The sequence below is a fragment of the Camarhynchus parvulus genome, chromosome 1A (assembly GCF_901933205.1).
Source record: "Camarhynchus parvulus chromosome 1A, STF_HiC, whole genome shotgun sequence".
Classification (NCBI taxonomy): Eukaryota; Metazoa; Chordata; class Aves; order Passeriformes; family Thraupidae; genus Camarhynchus; species Camarhynchus parvulus.
The window spans coordinates 26,754,298-26,777,219 of NC_044586.1; the positions used below are offsets into that span (position 1 = coordinate 26,754,298).

At 40.0% G+C, this 22,922-nt stretch overlaps 1 protein-coding gene across 5 annotated transcripts; it reads right to left on the reverse strand.

Moving 5' to 3' along the window:
* Window positions 1-562: 562 nt before the first annotated feature.
* Window positions 563-22,217, reverse strand: TMPO (thymopoietin). 5 transcript variants are annotated; one of them, XM_030959816.1, is made up of 11 exons: window positions 21,801-22,217; window positions 13,995-14,121; window positions 12,206-12,361; window positions 10,579-10,679; window positions 5,902-6,021; window positions 5,698-5,793; window positions 5,034-5,144; window positions 4,133-4,222; window positions 3,985-4,050; window positions 3,733-3,824; window positions 563-2,452 (listed from the first exon to the last, which is right to left on the reverse strand). In XM_030959816.1, the coding sequence occupies exons 1-11, from the start codon at window positions 22,041-22,043 to the stop codon at window positions 2,161-2,163; spliced, it is 1,494 nt and encodes a 497-aa protein (XP_030815676.1). In that variant the 5' UTR covers window positions 22,044-22,217; the 3' UTR covers window positions 563-2,160. The 5 variants fall into 5 exon arrangements, with proteins under 5 accessions (XP_030815676.1, XP_030815672.1, XP_030815671.1 ...); XM_030959812.1 differs by lacking the exons at window positions 3,985-4,050; window positions 4,133-4,222 and having other exon boundaries at window positions 21,801-22,216; XM_030959811.1 differs by lacking the exons at window positions 3,985-4,050; window positions 4,133-4,222 and having other exon boundaries at window positions 5,698-6,021.
* Window positions 22,218-22,922: the final 705 nt, after the last annotated feature.

The window sequence follows — 22,922 nt, forward strand, 5'->3', positions numbered from 1 at the left end:
CCTTTCTTGAAGATGCAATGCCTTCCAACTACAACTGAACTAGATGTGGGTTACTTTGAGGACTTTTCTAGAAAACTCTATCAGCTGTGAGGTAACACTGAAGTTGAGAGCATTCTCCAAAACAGTGCAAAAATGAAAGAATGATAGCATTTAATTGTAACAAAATCCAGTTTGCAGTATGTTTTGATTGTGGCTTGCTTTTTTTCTTTGATGATGCTAGTAGTATCCCTGGAGGAGGTTAACTGAAAGTATTTCATGTAACTAGGAAAGAAAGACACATTTTACATTGAAAAATCAAAGTGGTGTGAGAAAAAATTTAAAGTGAAAAGGAATTCTTTAGCATTGAAGAACAAATGAAAGCTATCTTCTCCCCCATCCAAATTAATGGCCTGACATAGGCTAAAGAACTATGGTGCAAAACTCTGCATATATGATGATACTGCAAATATGACAATACTCCTGCCACGAGGTGAATGAACTGACCTGAGTTTATGATCAGATTTTTAATTTTTTTTCAAAATGGAAGACTGTAGCAGCACAAAATGACACCACTGATACATCATTTGTCTTGCTTTTGCTGCCTTTCAGCAATGCATTTATTTTGATAAGGAAAATCCACACACATTAAAATCATTTTTATTTTTCTCCATTTTTGACACCAAAAGTGAATGTCTTATGTTACAATTCCCTATAGGATGGACACAAGTTTAGCTATTTGAATTACTCAAAAAAGCAGTTTAGAAGGAAAAAAACATTAAACAGGAAAAAAACCCCAAAACTATTGCTCTGCTACAAATTACCATGTTTGTCCAAAAGTTCACAGAAAGTAAAGCTTCCCCATAGCTATAGTCTACACAATAATTGTACCTAAAGTAAAAAGATATTGACTATTAACTAATGTTCTCAGCTTTTTATAAGTAGCACTTTAAGAATAAGTAGTATGATTTATTGCAATTTTGTACCAAGCAATAAGACTGAACATCTGTATGCTGCGGATTTAAGCACACCAAAAATGTATACATTCACTTTAAAAAGATTTTTGCTTATCACTCTTCATTGGTAGTAGTGAAGTCAGCTGCCTGCTCAACCAAGTTACACAATAGAGAGTGTTTCAGCATGCTTCCACTGAGAAAAATAGTCAATGGCATGAAAGTAGTAAATCTCACCTTAAAAGATGAAACTAGCAGAAAATGCAGCAATGCCCTCTTCATACAAGAATAAAACTTCATATGGAATTTTCACACTTTGAGAATACTTCTCTACATGAATATTTAAAGATAATCACATAAAGCTGTGTTGGAAAGACCTCGCTTTTTTAAAAAAGAAAAAAAGACCACTGCTAATGTTGGAATTTCGACTGCTTCAGATAACAATCTTGACCCAAAAAAGTATTTTAGTAGCAAATTATTATGATGTTGGTTTTTTTTCCCACATATTTTACTAATAAATAAGTTCCTCTAAGACATTTCTTGCCAATTAGATTTGTATTCAGCTCCTACAACACTGTAAGCACTAAAATGAAGGGATACATTTAAATGAAGTTACACCTAAACAGAGTTACTAATATGATACTAAGACTGTTACAGAAATGCAAACAAGTTTACAGTTACATTTACTAAAAAGTTACAGTAATCTACAGAAAAGGTTGTTGTACTCTCTCTACATCCTAAGAGATCAATTTCAGTTATGTTGTTACTGAAAAAAACGCATAAAGAAATGCATTTCCCTTTTCCTATGTCAAAATTCTTCTCCACTATAGTCTAGAGACAGAAGTACAACTTCTTTTCTGTACAAAGGAAAAGCTTTAAAAACACAGCTTCACATTTTACTACATTTTTGCCCTTCTCAGCTTCCAAGTTCTTGCAAAAACAAATATACATTTTCTCAAAATTGAATTTAAAGGATGTCCACATTAAAAAAATAAAGCCTAAAAAAGTTCAAAGATTTAAAAAAATGTTACTCCTATGGCAGTGATCTCCTACTTGTCCAAAGTCCAGAAAGTTACCGATGTCCATTTAATATTATCTTTCTTCATTTATCCAATTTATCAGGTTCCAATCACATTATTTGTAAGAAGTCCTTGAGCCGATGAGAGGGCAGAAGAGTTCTCTACAATTAAAAAACAGGAGATCAAATTGGGTGTGCCTTTTAGAAAGATATTCATTCGGCACTGCCCGGAGTGATCATTTTCAGGTATTTAGAAAAAGGATTTCCTTGATTAGTTTCCATTGACTGATAAACCAAAAACATGAAGACTGAAACAATAACAAAGAGAAGAACTTTTATCCACAGGGCAACAGGGCGTTCTTTTTTTATTGGTGGTTTCACCGACTTGCTGTCAGTGGAGGTACCATATTTCTGCGCATACTTAGAGTAACTTTCCTCCAGTATGAAGTCACTGTGCTCTAGAGGCCGGCTTGCAGCTCCTTTGATTGGTCTACGGCAGCTAGCACTGTTAATAAAAAAAAAATCAAATTGAAATACTGCATATTTAAAAGAGCAATCTAAAGTACATAGGGAAGTTTTAGTATAATTAAAGAACTAAGAATTATTTCTGGTGAATATAGTACCTGTAATACTACTTTTGAAGCTCGATAGGTAGACATGTAAAGTTAATAATGCAGTGTTCAAGCAAACACTCTAAAAAAAACTTCAAATGCTACTTCATCCTATTCACAAAAAAAGGATCATAGCTGGCAATCAAACTGTAGAAAGTATCTCCCTCTATTTGCTTTTTTAATAATTACTTATGCAGCCCTGCTGGGATTTCTAAACATTAGATTATCTCTGGCCAGTAAAATATCTACTGATGGCTAAGCCAATACACAGAGCCAAAAGACAAAGCAGCAAGGATTAGAAAAACCTCATGTACACTGCCAAGTTCCTATATACAAGGAGTACACATGTATGATTTTTATTGAAAAGAAAAGAAAAAGTGGTATGGATTGAACTAGATCTCAAAACAGGAGAGCAAATTTGAGTAGTCAGCAGACACACTACAGTAGTAGCAACTGGTACTATATATGCTCCTTATGGTTAAGAGTTTATGCAATTGCAGTTTAAATTGAAGCTATAATTCACATGTTGGAAACACAGGAGATGATTTCACATCTTAACATGGGCAAACTTTTTCTCATATCCTCTAAACAGAGCAATTTTTAAAATGACCTAATTAACCAGAGGGTTGCATGAAAAGGTTCAATTTTTGTTTAAATGTATGACACAAAAAACCCAAAATGCACAAGTAATAGCCTTTCCTAGATGCCATCCTTATTCACGCTAAGAGTAATCAATATGACTACCACCTAAAGGAAAAAATAGGTTACCTGAAAGTTCTTTCTTGCTTTACAAAAGAAAACTCAAATATATGCTGCGAGATCTTTCCTTAATTTACAGCAGGCCTAAGCAGTTGCATGTTGTCAAAAACTTAAATACTGCAAGTCATTACCAGAGAAAAGCCCTTTCCGTTTAACTTTCATCACCCAGAAATTCCAGTAATAATCCTACTATAGTACCACCCTGTTCTCCCTCCTCCAATTTCAATAGAGAGGGGGCCGTTTTGGTAACAAATCTATGTGGATAGAAGAGAAGAATAGGTGGCTGTCACAAATGTCATTGAGCCAGAGTGCAAAAACTATTCCTCAGAAACCTATCAATATAATCAAAAGATATTTCTCAGCTTAAATAGGTTTACAAGAACTGAGAAAAAGCCCCCATAAACCTTAGAATTACCTAATTCCTGTAGGTGTTGATACTTCATAAGGGAACAATTCTTTAAGAATATCCCTTTCTACTCTTCTTTCTTCCGTAGTTCTCTCCAGCACCTAGGAAACCAAAACCAGTTAGAGGCCGAACAGACAGCAAAACAAAGAGTTTCTGCATCGCTATCTTAGTGACCACTACCATGTGCAATTTGTAAGAATGAATGAGTCACCCAGTGCCATTCAAGAAGTTTACTTCTTGGGTTTTAGAAGTTTATTTAACCTTAGTTATTGGCAGCCATCCAGTCACTTTTGGTGTCTTAAAGCATTCAGTGATCGCCTCAGTTTCCTTTAAGATAAAGAATAAGTTGTGTAGATCCTATACACCTGCGAGCCAATGATGTAGATGATCAAAAAAACTTAACCATCACCTCTATCATGGCTGTGTTGAGCAGATCACAGGACTGGTTGTGACCAACATGATTTAAAAAGCACTGATGTGGGCAATCTGTCTCTTCTTGCTGTAATAAACCACACAGTATGCTGTATTAAACCACAGTACAGTAAAATACTGACTGAAAAACCCCACCAGCAGTTTGGAATAGAACATCAAGCTGACCCACAACATTCTATTTGACAACTAAGTCTACATTGCAGTCATATTGTAAATGAAGTGTTAATAGCAGTTTTATCTAGAGCTACATGAACAGACAAACAGCATCTTGTAATGTAAAATTCCACATTACAGTATTACATTAATACAATTACAAATACTTGCAGGTGCTTTAGACAGTTCTCCATGAGAATTTTTGACAGCCTGAATAGGTTAACAGTAAAAATTCTCTTCTTTCTCGATAATGGTCAGGAATCTACAGATGCTTTTTTAATTCAGGCATTTGGTCTAAAGTAATTCTACTACTTAATTCCCTAAATTAAAGCACATTGCATTTTTTCAGAATAGGCTGATTTACAAGCTCAAAGGGAGATAACCCAAGTCTACTCTACTTTGAGCTATAAAGAATTTAAAAGAAAAAAAAAATAAATCTACATGTTGTTCAGAAAAATAGCAGCACAAGGAGAAATAACACATCAAAACATTTGTCTAAGGAAAAAAGAAAAATCAGATTTTCACACACACACCCAAATCTGAAAGGGGAAGATGAAAATAAGTTTATATTCTGTTTTGTCATGTGACAACACTGATTTATTTTAACTGGTGTCACCTGGGCAGTGACATCCTCCACCCCCACTGTACTAAGAAATAAGCACATACACACAAGAATTTTGTTCACAGAGAGTAAGCAAGAGCAATCTAAGTTTTAATTTATTTACTTCAGCTGTCATCAGTAGTTTCTTTGGTGTTCTTCTGGGCATGTCTGAGAGTTCACTGACTGACAGTGTAGGAGCTGCATGCTTGAAATTTCCAGGCACCCTATTGCCAACCTGCCGAGATTCAAAATTGTTCAAACTCAGAAACAGCCAAAATACAAAATGAAAAGGGGCAAGGTGGCAGAACCAAAAGACAAAACCTTTATGTGCATAGAATATACGCATGTTAGAAGTTAACTGAAGAAGGTTATGTAAAAGATGCTCCAAGATCAGCAAAGGAAACACACTGCTTATCATTCCAAGTAGTTTCTTTTAAGCATTTAGAAACATAAAAGCTATTTAGTTCACAAGAAAAGCCAAACTTAAAAGCAAATATTCTGCATGTACTTAAATAAATTAAGAAAGTATCCAAGCTTGTAAAGTGGTTCTTTTCAGCCCTCCCCCACAAAAAACATTAGATGGGACCTAGGTGTTGACCTAGTCCCATCTCAAAGTGAAGAGTATTAGGTACTAAAACAGATACTGAGTATGTGTTCTTAAAGACTGCTGAATAGTCTTACTTTCCTTAAAACAGTCTTCTATTTGTGCAAAACAGAATGATTCTGTCAGTGAAGATATATTACAGAAGAATACCACAATTGATTAAACATTTACTAAGCATATTTACTAGGGTCTCGTCGCTTGCAGCCAATACAGTTTCATTTATGGGAGTACTCTCTGATATTACAGCATCATCTACAGGCAACTGTGCTGTAGCTTCCACCTGTTTGTTTAAAACAAACAAAAGACAACAATTGAATAAAAGAGCCACTGGGACCCTAAGAGTGAGAGAAAAAAAAAAAGCTTGTCTATTATAAAAGCCTCTCATCACCCTTTTTCTTGGTGTTCTTCTTGACACTCTTGTAGACTCCCTAGAAAATGCCTGCAGAGGTCCACTTTTTGAAGATCCACTTGTCCAGACAGTCTCAGTAACTCCATCTTGAGAATAGGTCTATTCAAGCATCAAACACATGATCATATACATGAAAACCAGCTCCAAATATCGGATACTCACAACCAAAAGCCAAAATAGCATGCACACTCCAGAAGCAACATGTCTAGTCAAAAAACTGTGGATCCTAATACATTCAATAATGAATAGCTAGCTAGATTAGTAGCACTGACCAGAATACTTATATTTGAGCATATTGTTGTTCAAATACAGAACTGAATAGATAATGCCCAACAGTAAAAACTGCTGATTTGCTCACTGCCCTAGAATGAGCTAACATGAGGAGTTACATCAACTCATGGACAGCAGACATGAAGCTTTCAGTCCCATTACATTTCCTGCCTACACACACATACAAAAATAAATCTATGAGCATAAGCAGAAAGCATCACCTTTTTCTCTGCACAGATAGGGTTCTATTTTCTCAGGTAGAGTTGGACACAGTTTATGCACAGCCTCCTATGTTTCAACAGGAACTAATCTTCAGCCACAGGGGGCAGGGAGAGACACTTAATGATCTTAAAAAGTTTCCACATACAGGGATGAAACTAACAATTTTCAGGTAACAGCAAGTTTAAACAATCAAGCCTGATACAGATCTCTCACAAATTGAAGTAACAGCATGAAGCACCAAACTTTTATAGCCATTAAACACAGATCATTCCCTATGCTTTACTGTAAGTTTCATGCTCAAAGCAAATATTCCCCTCAAAACTAATTCCAAGATGGAAAGGGAGATGTGGATCTGCTTCATCTAGATTACACACAAGATTTTATTTTTTATTTGGTTAAGTTTAAAAATAAAAATTATTACTTTTTTAATACTTCTATCTTTGCACATTAACATCTCATACAGTGATGTATTACCAAGTTTTTGGAAGTTACACTCATTGCTAAATAAAGTTATACACTGCAACTGTCAGTTACAGGTTCAATAGTGGAAATGACTTCACTAGAACAGTTTCAGCCCCAAAACAATGTGTTAAATGTGTATTTATTAATTGAGAGGGGACAGTGAAACTAGAAGCTGACCTGTTTTATGCCTCTATGACAAATTCTGTATAACAGCTACTACATACACAGCAGAGGGAGCACAAGTGTTTCACTTAATTCCAAAGTCACTGAAGTACTTTATAAAGTACAAATGCACAGACCTCAGGTCCAAACAGATTCAGATTTTTTTTAGAATTGTAGATTTCAGCCTAATTCTCCAAAATTCTTTACAATTTTAACAGACTTGTGATGAAACATCTTCTAACCCCTTCTTAAATATTTATCAGACACTGCATTCTCTTCCTTCCTGTAACCTACAATCACAATTCCCCACCTCAACCTCATATACTTTCTATTTGAGAGGTGTTTTTTAGATGCTTAGAGAAAAAATACTAATTTCAGAGTGTTTCTACTCCAACAACCTACTCGGGAAAACAGGAAGGCAAATTCACTCATACTAGTAACCATGAGCTCCCCATTCCAGACTATTTGACTATGAATTACTTATCTCCTAATGGAAGTTAGAAGCACTTCATTAATAACTGCCTCTCTTCTTCAGATGCTTTAATCGTATGTTTTAAGTACCAACTTTCAATTTTTTTCTTGCATGAAAAGTCTAGGAAAAACCAGAATCTACTGCATAAAACCCACCCAGATTTCAGCGGAACAGTCAACAGACAAAACAAAAAAGAAGAAATAAAACTTGTTGCACAGTTATAATTATCCTCACTGTCAACAGAGCAGGTCTCTACCCTATCAAAATGTAATGCTCATGTTGGGTACACCACCACCCTGTAATGTAACCAGAAAAATGACAATGGTGGGGTACACAAGCAGTGTTCAGTATCCACTTCTAACTGTCAAATAACTCACGAGCAGTTGAGCTACAGATTATGACTTTACCTCAGGTATCACTTACCAAGTTACTATACAGGCAGTAAAAAAAATATAGGGAGGAGTAGGGGAACACAGCACATGCAGAATGTCACTGTACAAAGTTTCAGGAGGGAGAGTAATTCTACATTGCTCCTTAACATTTACATTGTTTAGCCTGCTTCCTTCTGCCCAGTGCCATTTACTATGACACGTCAGGCTCAGTTTTGAACTCCTACTCTAGATTGACCTACTGGATTAGAAGGGGGTATTAAAATTAGGATTTTCTGCCAACTTTTCACTATGAAGAGGTAAACACAAACAGCTGAGCTCAAGTTCATCCAGCCCTCCACTGCTGACTGATAAGACTCATATTCAACCTCCCCACCCAATTTCTTTTGCAGCAGTCTGCCGAATAACTATCTATCTATTTGCACTCTCTTCTCAAGAGAACAGCTACATCCAGCCATGCTAAATGACAAACAGTCCTGTAAGCTACATACAGCTGGTCTAAAACCAGTCCTGCACAGGACCTCGAAGTAACTAGCAAGTCTGCTCACACCACACTGCCCACCAGCTCAGCCTCACCACGCTTCAGACACTCAATCTTTGTGCAAATGCCACACAGTGCACAACAGTTGAAATAGTTCTGCAGAATGAGTATAGTTCCTTGATACATTGCTGAAAACCTACAATGCAATTCCACGGGAAGAAGGGGAGGAAAGAAAAAAATCATCTCCACGTTCTGGTTTTGTTCTTAGCAAAATACATGACTACACACATTTGCTAGCCAAAAGCATTAAGTTGTTCTTGGCTTCAAGCAGCTGCAAAATTTAACTGGGGGGTGGGTGGGGCCATTTTGTTTTGGGTTTTTTCGGTGGTTTTGTCTGTTTGCAGTATTTAAAAAAAAAAAAAAACAAGACACAATCAGAAGATCAAATGTAAAAGGTTTAACAAACTAAAGAGAGTTTCTGTCTGAAGAATTTGGCAATTTTGAAATTACATAATTTTTTGATTATTCTTTTGATTAACTCCTGATAATTAAAGTATGCAAGTTGCAAAATATTGCATCTGTACTGCACATGTAAGATTGCTAAAAGAGTAATGACCTGATACTAATATAGTGAAACTGGATGACAAAAAAATTGAGTAAACAAATCATCACTTAAAATACCACAAAAATACCTCACTGAATCTCATTTATTCTGTAAGCAAGTTCCTGAAGACTACAAGTTTTGTTTGTTGACAACAGAATTAAATATCTTTATTACACGGAAGCTGACAGGAATTTCTGGTAGAATAACTATATTGAAAAAAGTGACTCTTGAAATACAAGAATCTAAAGATTAAGATGCTCATTATAGAGAGACCATTATAAGCAGAAGTTGCCTGATCAAATTAAAGAATGTTTGGTGCACTGAACTATGCGTGTATTTTAATCTTTTGAAGTAAAATCTGCTTGCACCCTAAAACTCCAACTTAAAATAAGCAAACTAGTTATGCAAACAAATAAGCAAACAAGCCGTCTTGCATTACTCAAGGTCATATAGCAGCATTTCACCTGCTAAAGAGACATCCACAGCTAAAGCATGTTTATACATATATACACACTAAATAGCAAGCATCTGGCATTTAACAAAGTATTGAGAAAAGTCACTGTGATCTGCTAAAATACACCAAGCAATTAACAAGCCAGATTCTGAGTCACTGAATGTTTCCTCATGAGTCCTTTACTGCAGCATAACTCCACTATTTACTGGACAGATGAACAACACTCTAAAGACTCTAAGCATCCTAAGCTGGGGAAGAGGGCATTTAGTGATGCTTTCACATCAGAAGGACAGATCAGCCATCAACTACCAAACTGGGTATTCAGCAGTTTGAGAATCAGAGGTGCTTCTCTAAAATCCCTCTTCCATCTAGACAGCAGAACTAATAGTTATAAGTAAAGAACAGGTGGGAGATCTACACTTGTTATCTATTCTTTTTCTTCATAGGAGAAATTTTTCAACAAATTTGTGTTGAAAATTTGTGTCTATTCTAGTACTGCTGCTACAAACATAGCTGAAGAAAAAATATTACATAGCTAGTGTATGTGTGTACACACATATACACACCAATACATATAGGCATATACCCAAATACCTTACTTCACAGATTACATTTAAATGAGTCATTAAACAGATGTATTTAAAATGCATACATATATCTGTAGCTATCTAATCACACATATATATGCATGTATTTAATAATGCTTGTTAAAAAAAAACCCCACACACCCCTTTTTCCTAACTTTTCTTTTTTTGAGAAAACACTGCTTTTATTAAATCAAGTTGATTACAAGCATCCAATAGAAAGCCATCAGCCCATGTGACTTAATCTGCCAGGTTTCCAAAACTAAACATGTTAAGGTTGCCTACTATCCTTCTCTAGGAGGTGCTGCAGCAGCTGGCAAGTCAGACAAACAGCTTTAAGCAGACCACAACTTTGAACATTATCAGACATGCTAAAAACAGCCTCTATAGTTAATTCACAAGATTTTCATGCTATATTAGAACAGGCTTTCTAAAAGAACTTTTAAAAACCAGCATGGCTCACTTAGTCAAACATGATGTTAAAGGGAGTAAGGTGTTTAGTGAGCACATCACCTGCAGTTAGTAGCTGTTCCACGAGCTTCTATGACAAACATACCTGGTTGTGTTCAACAACTCTTTTTTGTTTGAGTGCTACTGGCGTCTTCGTCCTGGCTTTCAGAGGTTCTCTCTTCTCCAGCCTCAGCTCAGTCTTCGGATCTGCAACCAGTTTAAATATAACTAGCTTCTATAATACTACTGTTGTTGCACTAGTTGAAACCAAAAGTATTTTAATAAAACTTCATTTTGAGAGGCAACATAACTCTTATGAGTTATCATTTCCTTAAAAAGCTGTGAAACAGGTATATTTTCTATTAAATGTATAAGAACAAAGACTTTTGAAGAATAACCTTAAAATAATTTCAAAACACTAATCCATGTATTTACTTTTTTTGCTAAAAATCCTACATTTCAAATAAGCCTTGACAAATCCAGCAGTTCCATTTAGAAACTGCTATCAAATTGCAATTCCTTTAACCAAAGTACCATTCTGCTATTGATTGTAGTAAAGGTATTGAAGCTTGTCAATGATGTTTGAAGTTGTTAGCTTAGTTTCCTCTGTGTCCTTTTATATAAAACCCCATTTTTGATACAGTAGAAAGGAGAGTGGTTAGCACTCCTCTCACCAATAAAAGGATGCATTATTTCCACTGCTTTTCTAAAACTCTAATAGCTTTACGCCAACATATTTAAGATTTATTGATAAAAAACTTTTTTGTTGTACGGGAGAAGGGAAATATTTGGGTTTGAGTTTTTTCCCCAGTGTGTGAACAGTTCAGTATTTGTATGAAGCATATGTAATAATAAGAAGTTAGCTGTCAGTTCTGTTGGCTCTTGGCTGTCCCAAACATTAATAAATCAATCTCTAACATCCTTCCCCCCTTAAAAGTGCAAGATATAAAAGTTGAGAAACAAGCCCAAATATGCAAGGGAGATCAATCCAATTACTAGTTGTATTTCAACCCTTTCGGTCCTATGTCCATGGAAATTCCTGTAAAAAACAAAACAAACCCACTCCCAAAACCAAACCACATTAAATAAGCATCTTCTAACACTCCATTCCAGTAATTCTTTAAAACCTGTGCCGTTTTTATTTTTTGTAAATTGCACAATGGTTCCACTTTTTGGCCCCACTTTCCCCACCACTATACATGCTTGATACAAACTTGATATTAAAACCCACAAAATACACACCCAGGACCAACCAATCAACCCACCTCCAGCTAAGTCAATAAGGAACAGAGCATAAAAGGGGTTGAATCATAAGTGATAGCCATTAAACAAAAAAGAACAAAAGTTTAATAAACATTCATTCACTATCCCACAGTAAATAACTACTGTGAGCACCGTAAGACAAAATTGGACTAGTACTTAAGTATGAAGTGCAAAGAACATTCTAACACCCAATACACAGTTCTCCTGCCTATTGGATTTACAGGCTCCATCCAGTCTGGGGAAAATGGATAAAAGGGACCAGGTCAGCAGCAAAAGGTTTCCTTTCCCAGAACAGGCACCTGGATCACTGTGCTGGTACTGCATGATCAAGTGCACGACTGACATGGCCCACAGCAGTATCTTACAGCCTCGCCCAACAGCAAGATCATACATCCTTAGGTTATTTCTACTGCAAGTATTACTCATGTATAATTTGAACTGTTCCCATGCAAGTTCCACTCGAGCCTTACCTTCCTCATTGTCACTGTACTGGTCAGAATCATTGTTTCCATTCTGTCTGGTGTTCTCAGTAGTCGAAATCGCTGGGAGAGGCACAGGTGCCTTCAGGTCAGGTCCTTGTTCCATCAGTTTCAAAAGCTTTTTCTCATAAAGTTTCCTAGTAGTAGCTATAACAAGGAAGGATACATGCTAAAGAAACAGCTTTAATCTTTCCTGACTTGACTGATAGAACTGGGCTGTTACATATTCTTTGGGAATTTCTGAACATAATGTTGTTTATTTTTAATCAGTTTGTACGGCCCAGAGTGTTTCTCTCTATATATACACACACACACACACATCCCTACCTCTAGGTACACAACTCTGCCTCTAAAACCTCTAACTTTTCAGTTTAAGAGAATTTTTAGATAAACTCAAGACCTCTTTGCACACTGAAAGTTACAAAGTTATAGAAAGGAAATCTATGGAAAGGGAATTTATCTGCTTCTTAGATATGCTACTTCATATGCTGCAATATACAAGTTGTTATTCTCTCACAAAAAAAAAATAGTGAATTCGATAGCGCAAGGGAAACAATTTCCATGCAGATTGCTCTATTATACTCCTAATTCCCTTACCCTGGAATTAATGTCCCTGCCTTTGCCTTGTGGGCAAATTCAGTCCAATAAGCATCAGAGGTGGTGCAAGCAAGCAGCAGCAACAGAACTTTCTGCTTGCTGCCATCTAGCCATCCAGTTGGCTTGCTTGGACAAGCAAGGACAGCTGTCTAAAACATTTTAAGTCTAGCACATGATTCCACATCTGGACTTTGTGGGCAAAAATCTGTAGAGGTGACTGGTGTCTGAGCTGTTAGCTGCAGAAAAAGAAGAAAAATCTAAGTTTTCTGATAAGGGGAAACCACCATTTAAAAGAAATGGCAGTCTTTCAAGAAAGAATCCATAACCTCTAAGAATTAAAGGCAATAAATTAGACCAAAATAAATGCCTTTCCAGTGGACTCCATACATTCTTGAATACTGTCCAAGAGGTACAGGATGAATGGCAAGGCATGCAGAATCAGCTAACTGAAAGTATTACAGATAAGACTTTGAATACACACAGGACTGCAGGCTCAGTCACAGACACTTCCACCCACCTAGGATTCAAGAACATTCCACAGAAGGCTCTGCATACTATAGACAATCTTTTCTCCAAGAGTTGTGAAATCAAATTCCCTTGCCATTAGGCTACTGCACAATCTGAAAGGCAAGGCACTTTGATCTCACATCACAGACAGTGTCCAAGGCAGGAGATTAGGCTGGGGTCAGGACTACTCCTGACATAGGCCAGCACACAGGACAGAATGCTAGGCTAGAAAAAAACATTAGCAAAGGAAAACATTACTGCACAATGCAGTGAGTAGGAAATGCTCTAGGGAAAGGGAAGTTCCCTGTTCTCATTTGGCTTTCAATACTATTAGGTTATTATGTAATATGTATTTCCTATTTAAGTGGGCCCAGATCTAAACCTCTGTATCAGAAGACTTAACTACCCCAGCACTGAACTTTAACTAACAGTCACACAGCTTCAGAACACAAGTTGGAACATCTCCAGCTGGCCTAGAACAGGAGAAGCAAACTGCAGACTTGCCCACTGCAATGCTTCAAGACTTCTCAATGTAAACAGTACAATGAAAATATCCTAGGTGGGAAGTAGGATTGCAACAGTACTGGTACTAAAATTAACTGTACCAGGGAAACTTCATATGTGAGGCATAGTAAGAAATAAAACAGATCAGTATCTGCTAGTTCAATTGACCTACCTACAATTGGGCCAGGATTTACACCATACTTCATAAGTTGCTCTTGAAGGTCTTCATTACTCATCTCTGTTATGTCTAGGCCATCCTTCTCCTCTGGTCTGGGTTTGTCAGTTTTCTTTGTGGCTTTCTGGAACAGGAGAGAGAAATGAGAGACAGCGTTTCCAGTTAATACTGAACACATCCTTTTCTTCTAAGGGAACAGGAAAATATAAGAGTACTAAACATGTAAACCTAGAAGAAATTAATTCTAGTCTCACCCATGATCACTTCTAAAGCCTCTGTGAAACAGTACAAACTTTTACACCTACTAAGAAAACATGCACAAGTTTTCTGCTTAGGAAGGAAATACCCATTACAAGCCTCCTCTTAAAATCACTCATTCTGGTCTTGTGTTTTAGTTTGACATTCAAGTATACAGTGGGAAGGTATTGCTTTCCTCTGACTGGAGAAGTAAGCTTCTAGCCGTTTCACCATCATTACACAAAACTCCAAATATTTATGTTACATCGGCATTTCTTTGCATTATTTTTCTACCTGATAGGTCATTTCCACCTCTAATGATATGGAACAAGCTCTTTAGTATCTACATACTTTCAACCAAGTTTCCAAAACCGCTATTCCGACTCGTCCTGTCATCCTCTGTGAGATTACACAATATTATAAGGTGAGTACAGGAAAGGCAAAAATCAGAAACAGTCTCATATTTTCAAAATCCTGCTTGTCTGCTTAGGCCTCTGCTACTTGTAGCTCTAAAAAATTCTAAACCCAACTCTGGCAACACTACTTGAACACTTGGCAATGCACCATCACCACATGCAGATGGCTATCAAAATAAGCTGCTGAGATGCTACTCCTAAATTAGCAGTTTCTGCTCAATCCAAACAGAGTGATCATAACACTTCAACTTGGGAAGCCTCTGTTGCTGCAATAGGGATTGTAAAAGTGAAGAGGTAAGACACAAAAAAGCAGGCCTAGGATTTGCATGCTCTCTGCTAAGAAAGACCTTGATACTGCTTTGAAATAAGTCATATTTGTATCTCAAAGTTGCATTATATAAACAGAAAGAATTTCTGTACTTAGCATTTTTCTCAGCTCAGTTGTCCAGAGGGCCTGTTTGGTTTTTTTTTTGGTACTAACAAAAGACTTAAAGTCCAAACACAAATAGGCTATAAACACTCAGTAATGATAGTTTTCTTGTTGCATTTTATAAGATAACAAGAAAACACTTTAAGATTATTTACATGAGCTAACAGAATCTATCTAGCTATTAATGCAGGTTGAATATTTGTTTGCATGCAAACATGGTCTTGCCTCAAATATCTTGGTATTTTAAAACTAAGCAGGGACTGAATGAGGGCTTCCCAAATATATCTGACTCCAAATCTTCCTCTGGCTTCTGGATATTCCAGCATGATAAACTTAAAATCAGCTGCTGAAAAGCAACACAATCTCTAAGGATCATGTCATTTCTTTATTTTACAAAATAAAATACAGTCCCAAGAAAGTACAGGACCATTAAAGAAGCAGATTTGACTAAAGACAGTTTTACAACTCACTTTATCAGTCATTCCACTCCTAATTAGTTTTTGAAGCAATTGAGCCATACACAAGAAACAATCCTGCAGCTGCATGAGACTTTTAGTCACTTTTGAACATGTTGGTTATAACATTATGTCAAGTTGAATACTGCATTAATTTTAATTTCATATTCAAAGGGTTTTTTTCTGGACTACTGAACAGTCCAAATAGAAAAAAGTTCTGAAAAAAAATGCTGGGTTTTCTTGTTGAGATCTGTTTAGACTAATGAGAGCTCTGGTGTTTGCCCACATCACCAAGCAGATAAATCAAGATGCTAGTCCATATTTCAGAAAAAAACTACTATGGTGCAGGAAATCGACATTCCAATGACACTTTAGAGAAACTGGAATCCTAATGTAATGTATCTCTACCTTTGTTCACTCAGAGACCACAGAAGATACTACAACACCAGAAAAACTACTCAGCATTCTGGATGCTTTACACAAATCTTAGCCATCAGAAATCTAACTGTAACTAATGAGTACCAGGGTACTCTAACACAAGTAAACTCACATATCTCATGGTTTCTTTGTGGCTTTTTTTCCTTCAAATACCATTTCGCTTTTTCCTGCACTACTCTCACTAACAGAGATCATCAAAACAGCCACTTTCAGCAAAGAAAAAGAGTAGAGAGGGGATGAAGGAAGTTGAAAGTAATCTGAGTTCTTCAATAATTGGGCCAGATGTGTTCATTTTGTGTTCTGCAAGGTCACAGCTTTTACTTTTGAACACATATTCTCCTTAGAGCAAGAGCAAATGACTTCCCTTGTACAAGTAGAAAGCTGCCATCTAACCATTCACTGGACCACAAGGTGAGTCCCTAGAAGTATAAGGCTGGATAGAAGAATTTCCCACACCTCAACTGTGGTATGACAGCAGCAACTTCACCAACAACACTAAATTTAATTACCACTACCATTATAGTATAATGCATCACTACACTTCCCGTGAATCAGGACAACTTGTCTGCTGGACTACACCATGACAGAGATCAAAAGAGCTAACTTAAACTTTTAACATTGTACATTAAATAAAAACAAACAAATCCAAAGAACTCACACCCTCATTTATCTGTTTTAAGACCACTAGCAAAATTTGTCTTACTGTGGCACAGAGATGAAGTGCTTGAAATGAAATTGTGGCAGAATTTGCCAATGTAAGGTAGTGCTATTGCCCACTTTGCCCATAATGTACTTATTTTGGCAGTAATACACCCAAATCCATGCAAATATTTTTGCAACAATATACCCAAATCAATAAATCCTTATCTGAAGATCTTCTAATCCAATCCAGAGCTCACAGCATTAAAAAAAATATTTCTAGTCATTGTTATTTTCTAGAAAACAGAAGATAGAAGATTATCTGCATACTTCATTTGAGAGAGATTTGTTCACATCAGGGATAGCAATTTGGTAGTGGTACCTGTCAGGCTTGGTTTTCAATTGCCTAGGAACTAACTGTTCAAACAAGTACTGAAGTGAATTATAAGCATGGGGCTGCCACACAGCATTCTCAGTACTAGGGCCACAGAAAAACAACAGCATAAGTGAAGTTCATCTTCTCCAAGTGTCATCTCTTGACAGCACAAAGCTTTCACCTTCTTTTGCTAGCAAGAAGAGCAGACAATGCAAGCAACCAGAATTCAGAATGTAGCCCTTACCTTAGGCATTCCTGCTGAATAGAAATTAACAGCCAGAGACCAGGTTAATCAGGCAAACTTCGTAAGTGCCTGTACTAGTCCCAGCACTGTCCCAAAGACAAGCATAAGAAACATGTTGAGAAAGCCATTAAATAATTAAACCAACAACTATGGGACATCACCAAAAACTATTTTCAAATCCCAAGTTAAATGGCATCTACATCAGGATACACAAGGATCTTAATACCAAACAGGTGCGGCTTCATCACTAGACACAAAAAGGGTCAGGGCTCATTTACAATTTCTCTGAATCGTTAAGATGCTAAGGTTAAGGTTAGGCTAAAGAAAGCCTAAATCACACCAAAAAAACACTGTTTAATTCTCCAGTTTGCAGGGTTCCCTCTGGTAACAAATAACCATTTCTCTCAGGAGATGCGAAGTCAAGGAACTGGATATGCAAAATGTTAATAACAGATTTATACTGTGAAATAGATAGGTCTTTATTCCCCTTGTACTTTTTATTCTACCATAGACAATAATTTCCTGCAATAAAATTTCCTTTTTTAAAAATCAAGTCCTACTGCACCTGTTAACCTTAAAGGCCTGGAGACAATATTTACCAAGAGCTACAGGGCAGACTAAATAAGCAATGGAAAGGGAATTATGCTGCAGCAATTCAAAAGATACTGATACACACAAGAGAATTCACTACCTTTTAACCTTAATTAGTAAGTGCCAGACTTAAAATTTCCAAGCCTAAGTACAGTAACAGTCATAAATTATAACATTTAGGACTATTTAACCCTTTCACCCCCTTCTCCTCCCAGACACTAATTTCCACGTTACTTGGTGAAGGAAATGCACCTTTTCAAAGTCTGAAGGTGCAGAACATCCTGACAGGACTTCTCAATGTAGTGGGAATTACTTTGGTCATCTCATCCCTGCTGCCCACAACTTTCTCTCAGCCAGCAGATGAGTGCTTTTTAAAAGGTCACAAAGGATTTAAACTGTATTCTGGGTGATGTTTGTGAGGCACGTTGTAATTAAGACATACAGCCACACAGGAAACACCAAACAGATTCCCTGCCTTCACTGGGCATGTACAGATGTTTTCCACTGCCTCACCTGTCCAGTACACTTTCCACAAACCTTATCTTCATAAACTACCAGTTTACTATTACCTTCTCTTTTCTAATAGGGAAGGGGTTGAAGCTGTTGTTACCTTGGCTACAGATATCACAACCACAGCACTCTGACTATGAAAAGCTGGAGCAGGCTCTTCAGTTACTTGGCACTTGATTGGAACAAAAAACCTCAACAACCCAAACAAACAACTCTCCCCCCCCCCCATCAAACCAAACATCTTTACCTGATAAGTCTCATGTATGACCTTTCAAACAGGCCCTTCAGGTCCAGATGTTCTCATCATACCTTCATTAACAGGAGACATTCGACTGATCTTTTTCATATAATCACTTTAAAGGTCAAAAATATCACTCAGTATATGCTTTAGAAGTGATTCTTCCAGGACAAGAAATACACACCAAGCTCAGTCATAGTAATCTATACATTCTAAGCTCTGAACAGTTTCTGTTTGACAACAGCATCAAGACAATATTTTTGGTACATGCTTTAAAATAATGGTCCTAGAGAGGCAAAAATGTAATTTCATAGTTACTTTTCCTGTGAGCTACCTTTGCTGACATTCAGCCCATAACTAACCAGGACAAAGGGCGTTCAGATGCAGATGGTTCACCCTGCAGCCAAACAGTGTCTTGCATACCTAGTCACTGTCCTCACATACCACTATGCTAAACAGGATTAAGGGAAAAAAAGCAAAAAAGTTGCTCAAAAACATTACTAGAGTTGGAGAAGCTGGCTCCTCCAGACAATATTATCAGACTGAGGCAGAAACAGGCATGATTTTAAAAGCTTTTCCTGTTCTGGTAGGAATATGTAGGCAAAGTGAGCTATATGTTCTTGGGCTGGATAGAGCTAAGCCAGAAGAGCGACAGATTCAAAACACATAATTTGCAACAGAATTCAAACTATGGGATTTTGTCTCTGCACAGCTTTTATCAATAGAAAATCATCGCCTAAATGCATTATCAAATGTTCAGAACTTAGAAAAACCCCTCTTAAATGACAGTGTGGACAGTCCAAAATTACTAATGACTACAGCCATGTCCAAGCTCTAATGCCAGTATTAAGAGAGCTGGTGTAGCTTTCAGTGACTGCAGCACGGACATTCAGATGATCCCTCTGCACTTGTTGCTCACAGGCACTTTAAGAAAAGCGATGCCTGCCCCTCTCCAGAACCGCTAAGGCAGCCGAGCGATCCGGCGGGTGCCGCAGGAGGAGCCGCTCGGAGCGCGCCCCCTGGCGCCCGGCCCGCACCGCGCACGGGCCGCGACCCCGCCCGCGCTGCCCCACCCTCCGCCTGCCCTGCTCGCACGAGGGCTGCAACTCAGCCAGGCTGCAGCCTCGGACCGAGAGGCTTCCAACTATGTGCTCGCAATAAAGGGAAGGGCAAGCGGGCACAGAGGGGAACGGTGGAAAGCCCGTGCTTTTATTTAAATCATCCTTTCCATAAATCCTTGCAGTTCCAGCTTCCCCACTTGCCTCTTACGTCCAAGGGGTCTTATGCCCCTCCTGTCCTCTCTTAATCTTATTAAGATATTTTGCTTTGGTTTTTCACCAGAATCCCAGTCCCCTGGGATGTCAGCCTTCCTTCACTCTTCCTCTTCTTTCCAACTGGTCTGGGAGCAAATTGCTCTGGATACAGGAGTGGTAATCTTTTTGAAGGACAGCTGATCAGTGAAACACCCTTATGCCAAAAGACATTAACAGGGACAACAGTTACTCAGGCTACAAGCAGTTGCAGAACTACTCAAGCAGCACAAAGGAGGCAACAAGCACACATCATCCAAGTTTGTTTTGCTTGGCAGGTACTGTTTGGGATTTTTCTGAGTGTTTTGGTTGGGGTTGGTTGTTGGAGGGAGGTTAAGGGGAAGGCGACACAACACGGGGCACAAGGGACTCAAATCTGAGCAGCTCTCACTACAGTATTTGCCGAAGTTCTGGAACTTCTGATGATACAGTGCTCTGATTCTAACACACAAGATAAGCATAAATAGCGCAGAGCCTTCCAGATATTGTTAACAAAAGTGTAGGAGTACCACCCATTCTGTAAACATCAAAAAAGTCACCCATAATTGTTTAAACTTAAGCACTGTGGAAAGGAAAACTCCGATCTAGAATAGGAACTAGCAGTTCTGAGATGTTTCTCCTCCAACAAGTGTGAAACAAGTCAAATTCAAGCTCATTCAGTTTTACTAAAAAGCACCTTATGAATACTTTCAGCAGAGCACTCCAAATCAGAGAAATGTCTGTTTCACTGTAACTGCATTCAGTGAGTGCCAGCTAAGTGTCCGAAACAGACAGATGTTATGGTTTGAGAGATCTCTTCCTCTTGAAGTTGCAGTTTTCAATTTTTAATTCAAGAACTGGTCTCTTAGGCTTTTGAAGGTTAATGCGTGAAAGTGAAAGACCTTCAAAGGACTCAGTTTCTCGGCACTCCCTCAACTAATGACCTTTGAAACACAGTATCTACGATACAATTAAACAGTTTCACTATCACACACATTAGGACTCCGGAAGCTGATAATCATTATCCAAGCCTTTTCTCGAGCCCAGACATCTTACAATTATCAATTATAAGATTGCTTTCTCAAGATATAGAAATTTATATTCCACTTATGAAAAATTAAGAACGAAATCACAGCTTCCCAAAGAGAAAAATTTCAAATACCATCAGTTTCCCTTCTTTCCTTACATGTGTAAAGTCTAAGAAAACAAGCACAGGCGACTAACTGAACAGGGACCAGAGGCGCTTTGCTATAACACACATCTCAGAGGTACGAGCAAGACATCTACATTACGCAGACTCTCTTTACACTAAACAGTCCACTTCATTAAGCGAAACAAACCAGCTGTTCACGCACAGCTTCATCCTTTCATTTAGAACATTTACACCGAGTAGCGTTGCTGCCGTACAACCACGACAGCGGACCGGAGTCCTTTCCTGAGCAAGTTGCAGCCTGCTACAGTTCTCTTGCTTCGTTCCTCCAACACCGAAACAGTCTACTTAGGACACTGCTCGTCAAGCTACAGTAAAGGTCTCCCAGTTTACCCTCGGGGGGCCGTCGCACTCTCCACCCGCGGTCGCGCTGCCCCTGCCCCCCGAGCCAGCCGCTCCAAAGGGCGCTCAGGCCGGGACGCGTCCTGGAGGAGCAGCCGGCGGCCCCCGGCACCGACCCCGCCGTCCCAGCTGCTCCCCGACGAGGGGCGGCCGCCCGGCAGCGCTGCCGCCCCTCTGCCCCAGGCGGCGGGACCGTCCCGGCCGGGCACGATCCCGCCCTCAGCCGAGCCGGAGACTCTCCCGAGCCCGTGCGGGGACCCCGGCCGCGTTGTGGCGCTCCCCGAGCCGCGGCCGGCGGGTGGAGGCGGCCAGCCCCGTTCGGGCGGGAAAGCGGGCCCGAGGCTGCTGGGAAGCCGAGGCGGCGCGGGCAGGAGGCAGCGGTACTCACCCGCCCGGCGGCAGCAGCTCCGCGGCTCCGGGCGCCGAGAGGTGTGGGCTCCCGCTCCTCGTCGCTGGAAAAGTCGGGCTGCGCGAGGGCGGGCGGGTTGCGGGCGGTGAGGTGCTGCAGGTAGAGCTGCACGTACACGTCCTTGCGCTGCTCGCCACCCGGGAGGCTCACATTGTTAGCGATCAGCTCGCTCTTCAGCTTCTCCTTGGTCAGCACCGACGGATCCGCCAGGAACTCGGGCATCGCCGCCGGCCGCAGCCGCCGCCGCTCTCCCGGGAGAGGCACCAACAAAGCGCGGGGAGAAGGGGCGGGGGAGCGGGAGGAGGAGGAGGACTCGTCTGTTCCGCGCCAGGGACCAGCTCCACAGCGGGCGGGCGCGCGCACTGAGCGCTTCTTCCCAGCCAGCAATAAACGGCGCCCTGATTGGCGGGGAGGGCAACGAAGCGGCCCCGCTATTGGCTGGCGGGCGGAAAGCGGGCGGGACGCGCGGGAGCAGCGGCGTTGGTGCTTTGCGCGAGGGACAGTAACGCAGTTTAAATTCGGCTCGGGCGGGAGAGGCGCGCGGGGCGGCGCTCGCGGGCCTGGGGAGCGTGAGGGCGCTGCCCGTGCCCCGCGGGTCCCGGTGGCGCCGGGGCCTCTCCGAGGCCCTCTCGGGTGACAGGTGTGTCCCCGCCGCCCGGAGCGCCCCTCCCTGCCGCGAGACGCGGGGGAGGCGGTTAGCGCGATCCCAGTTACCTGCCGTGATCCCGGTGTCCCGCCGCGACACCTGCCGCCGCCTCTGCCCCCAGGCACCTGCGGACCTGGCGGCCGTGCCTCCCGCGCTCGGCACGGCGGGCCGGGCGGGCACGGCTGCTCCCTCTCCCCCGGGATAGCCGCCCTCGCCCAGCCCTTTGGCTGGCGGGCTCCAGAAGGAATCCAGCCGGGAAGTCGGTAGCTGATCTCGTAGTGTGACTGCCGCCGGTGCGGTGACTTAAACGCAGTAAAAACCCGAACTCGCCTCTATAGTACCGCAGAGTTTGAAAGGCGCGTAATTGTTTTATTTATTTATTTGTAAAGTCGACTTTTAAAATGTCACAAGTGTGTCCCTGCTGGGGAAGTTCGATTGAGCTCAAGACTGCGCTC

Bases quoted from the DNA above. Each gene is read 5' to 3' on its own strand.
- TMPO (XM_030959816.1), bottom strand. From the start codon at position 22,043: ATGCCCGAGTTCCTGGCGGATCCGTCGGTGCTGACCAAGGAGAAGCTG. The intron at 6,022-10,578 runs GTATGTTTGTCA...ATGCTTGAATAG, and splicing joins GAGTTGTTGAACACAACCAG to ACCTATTCTCAAGATGGAGT. The intron at 5,794-5,901 runs GTGATGAGAGGC...TTAAACAAACAG, and splicing joins GAAGAACACCAAGAAAAAGG to GTGGAAGCTACAGCACAGTT.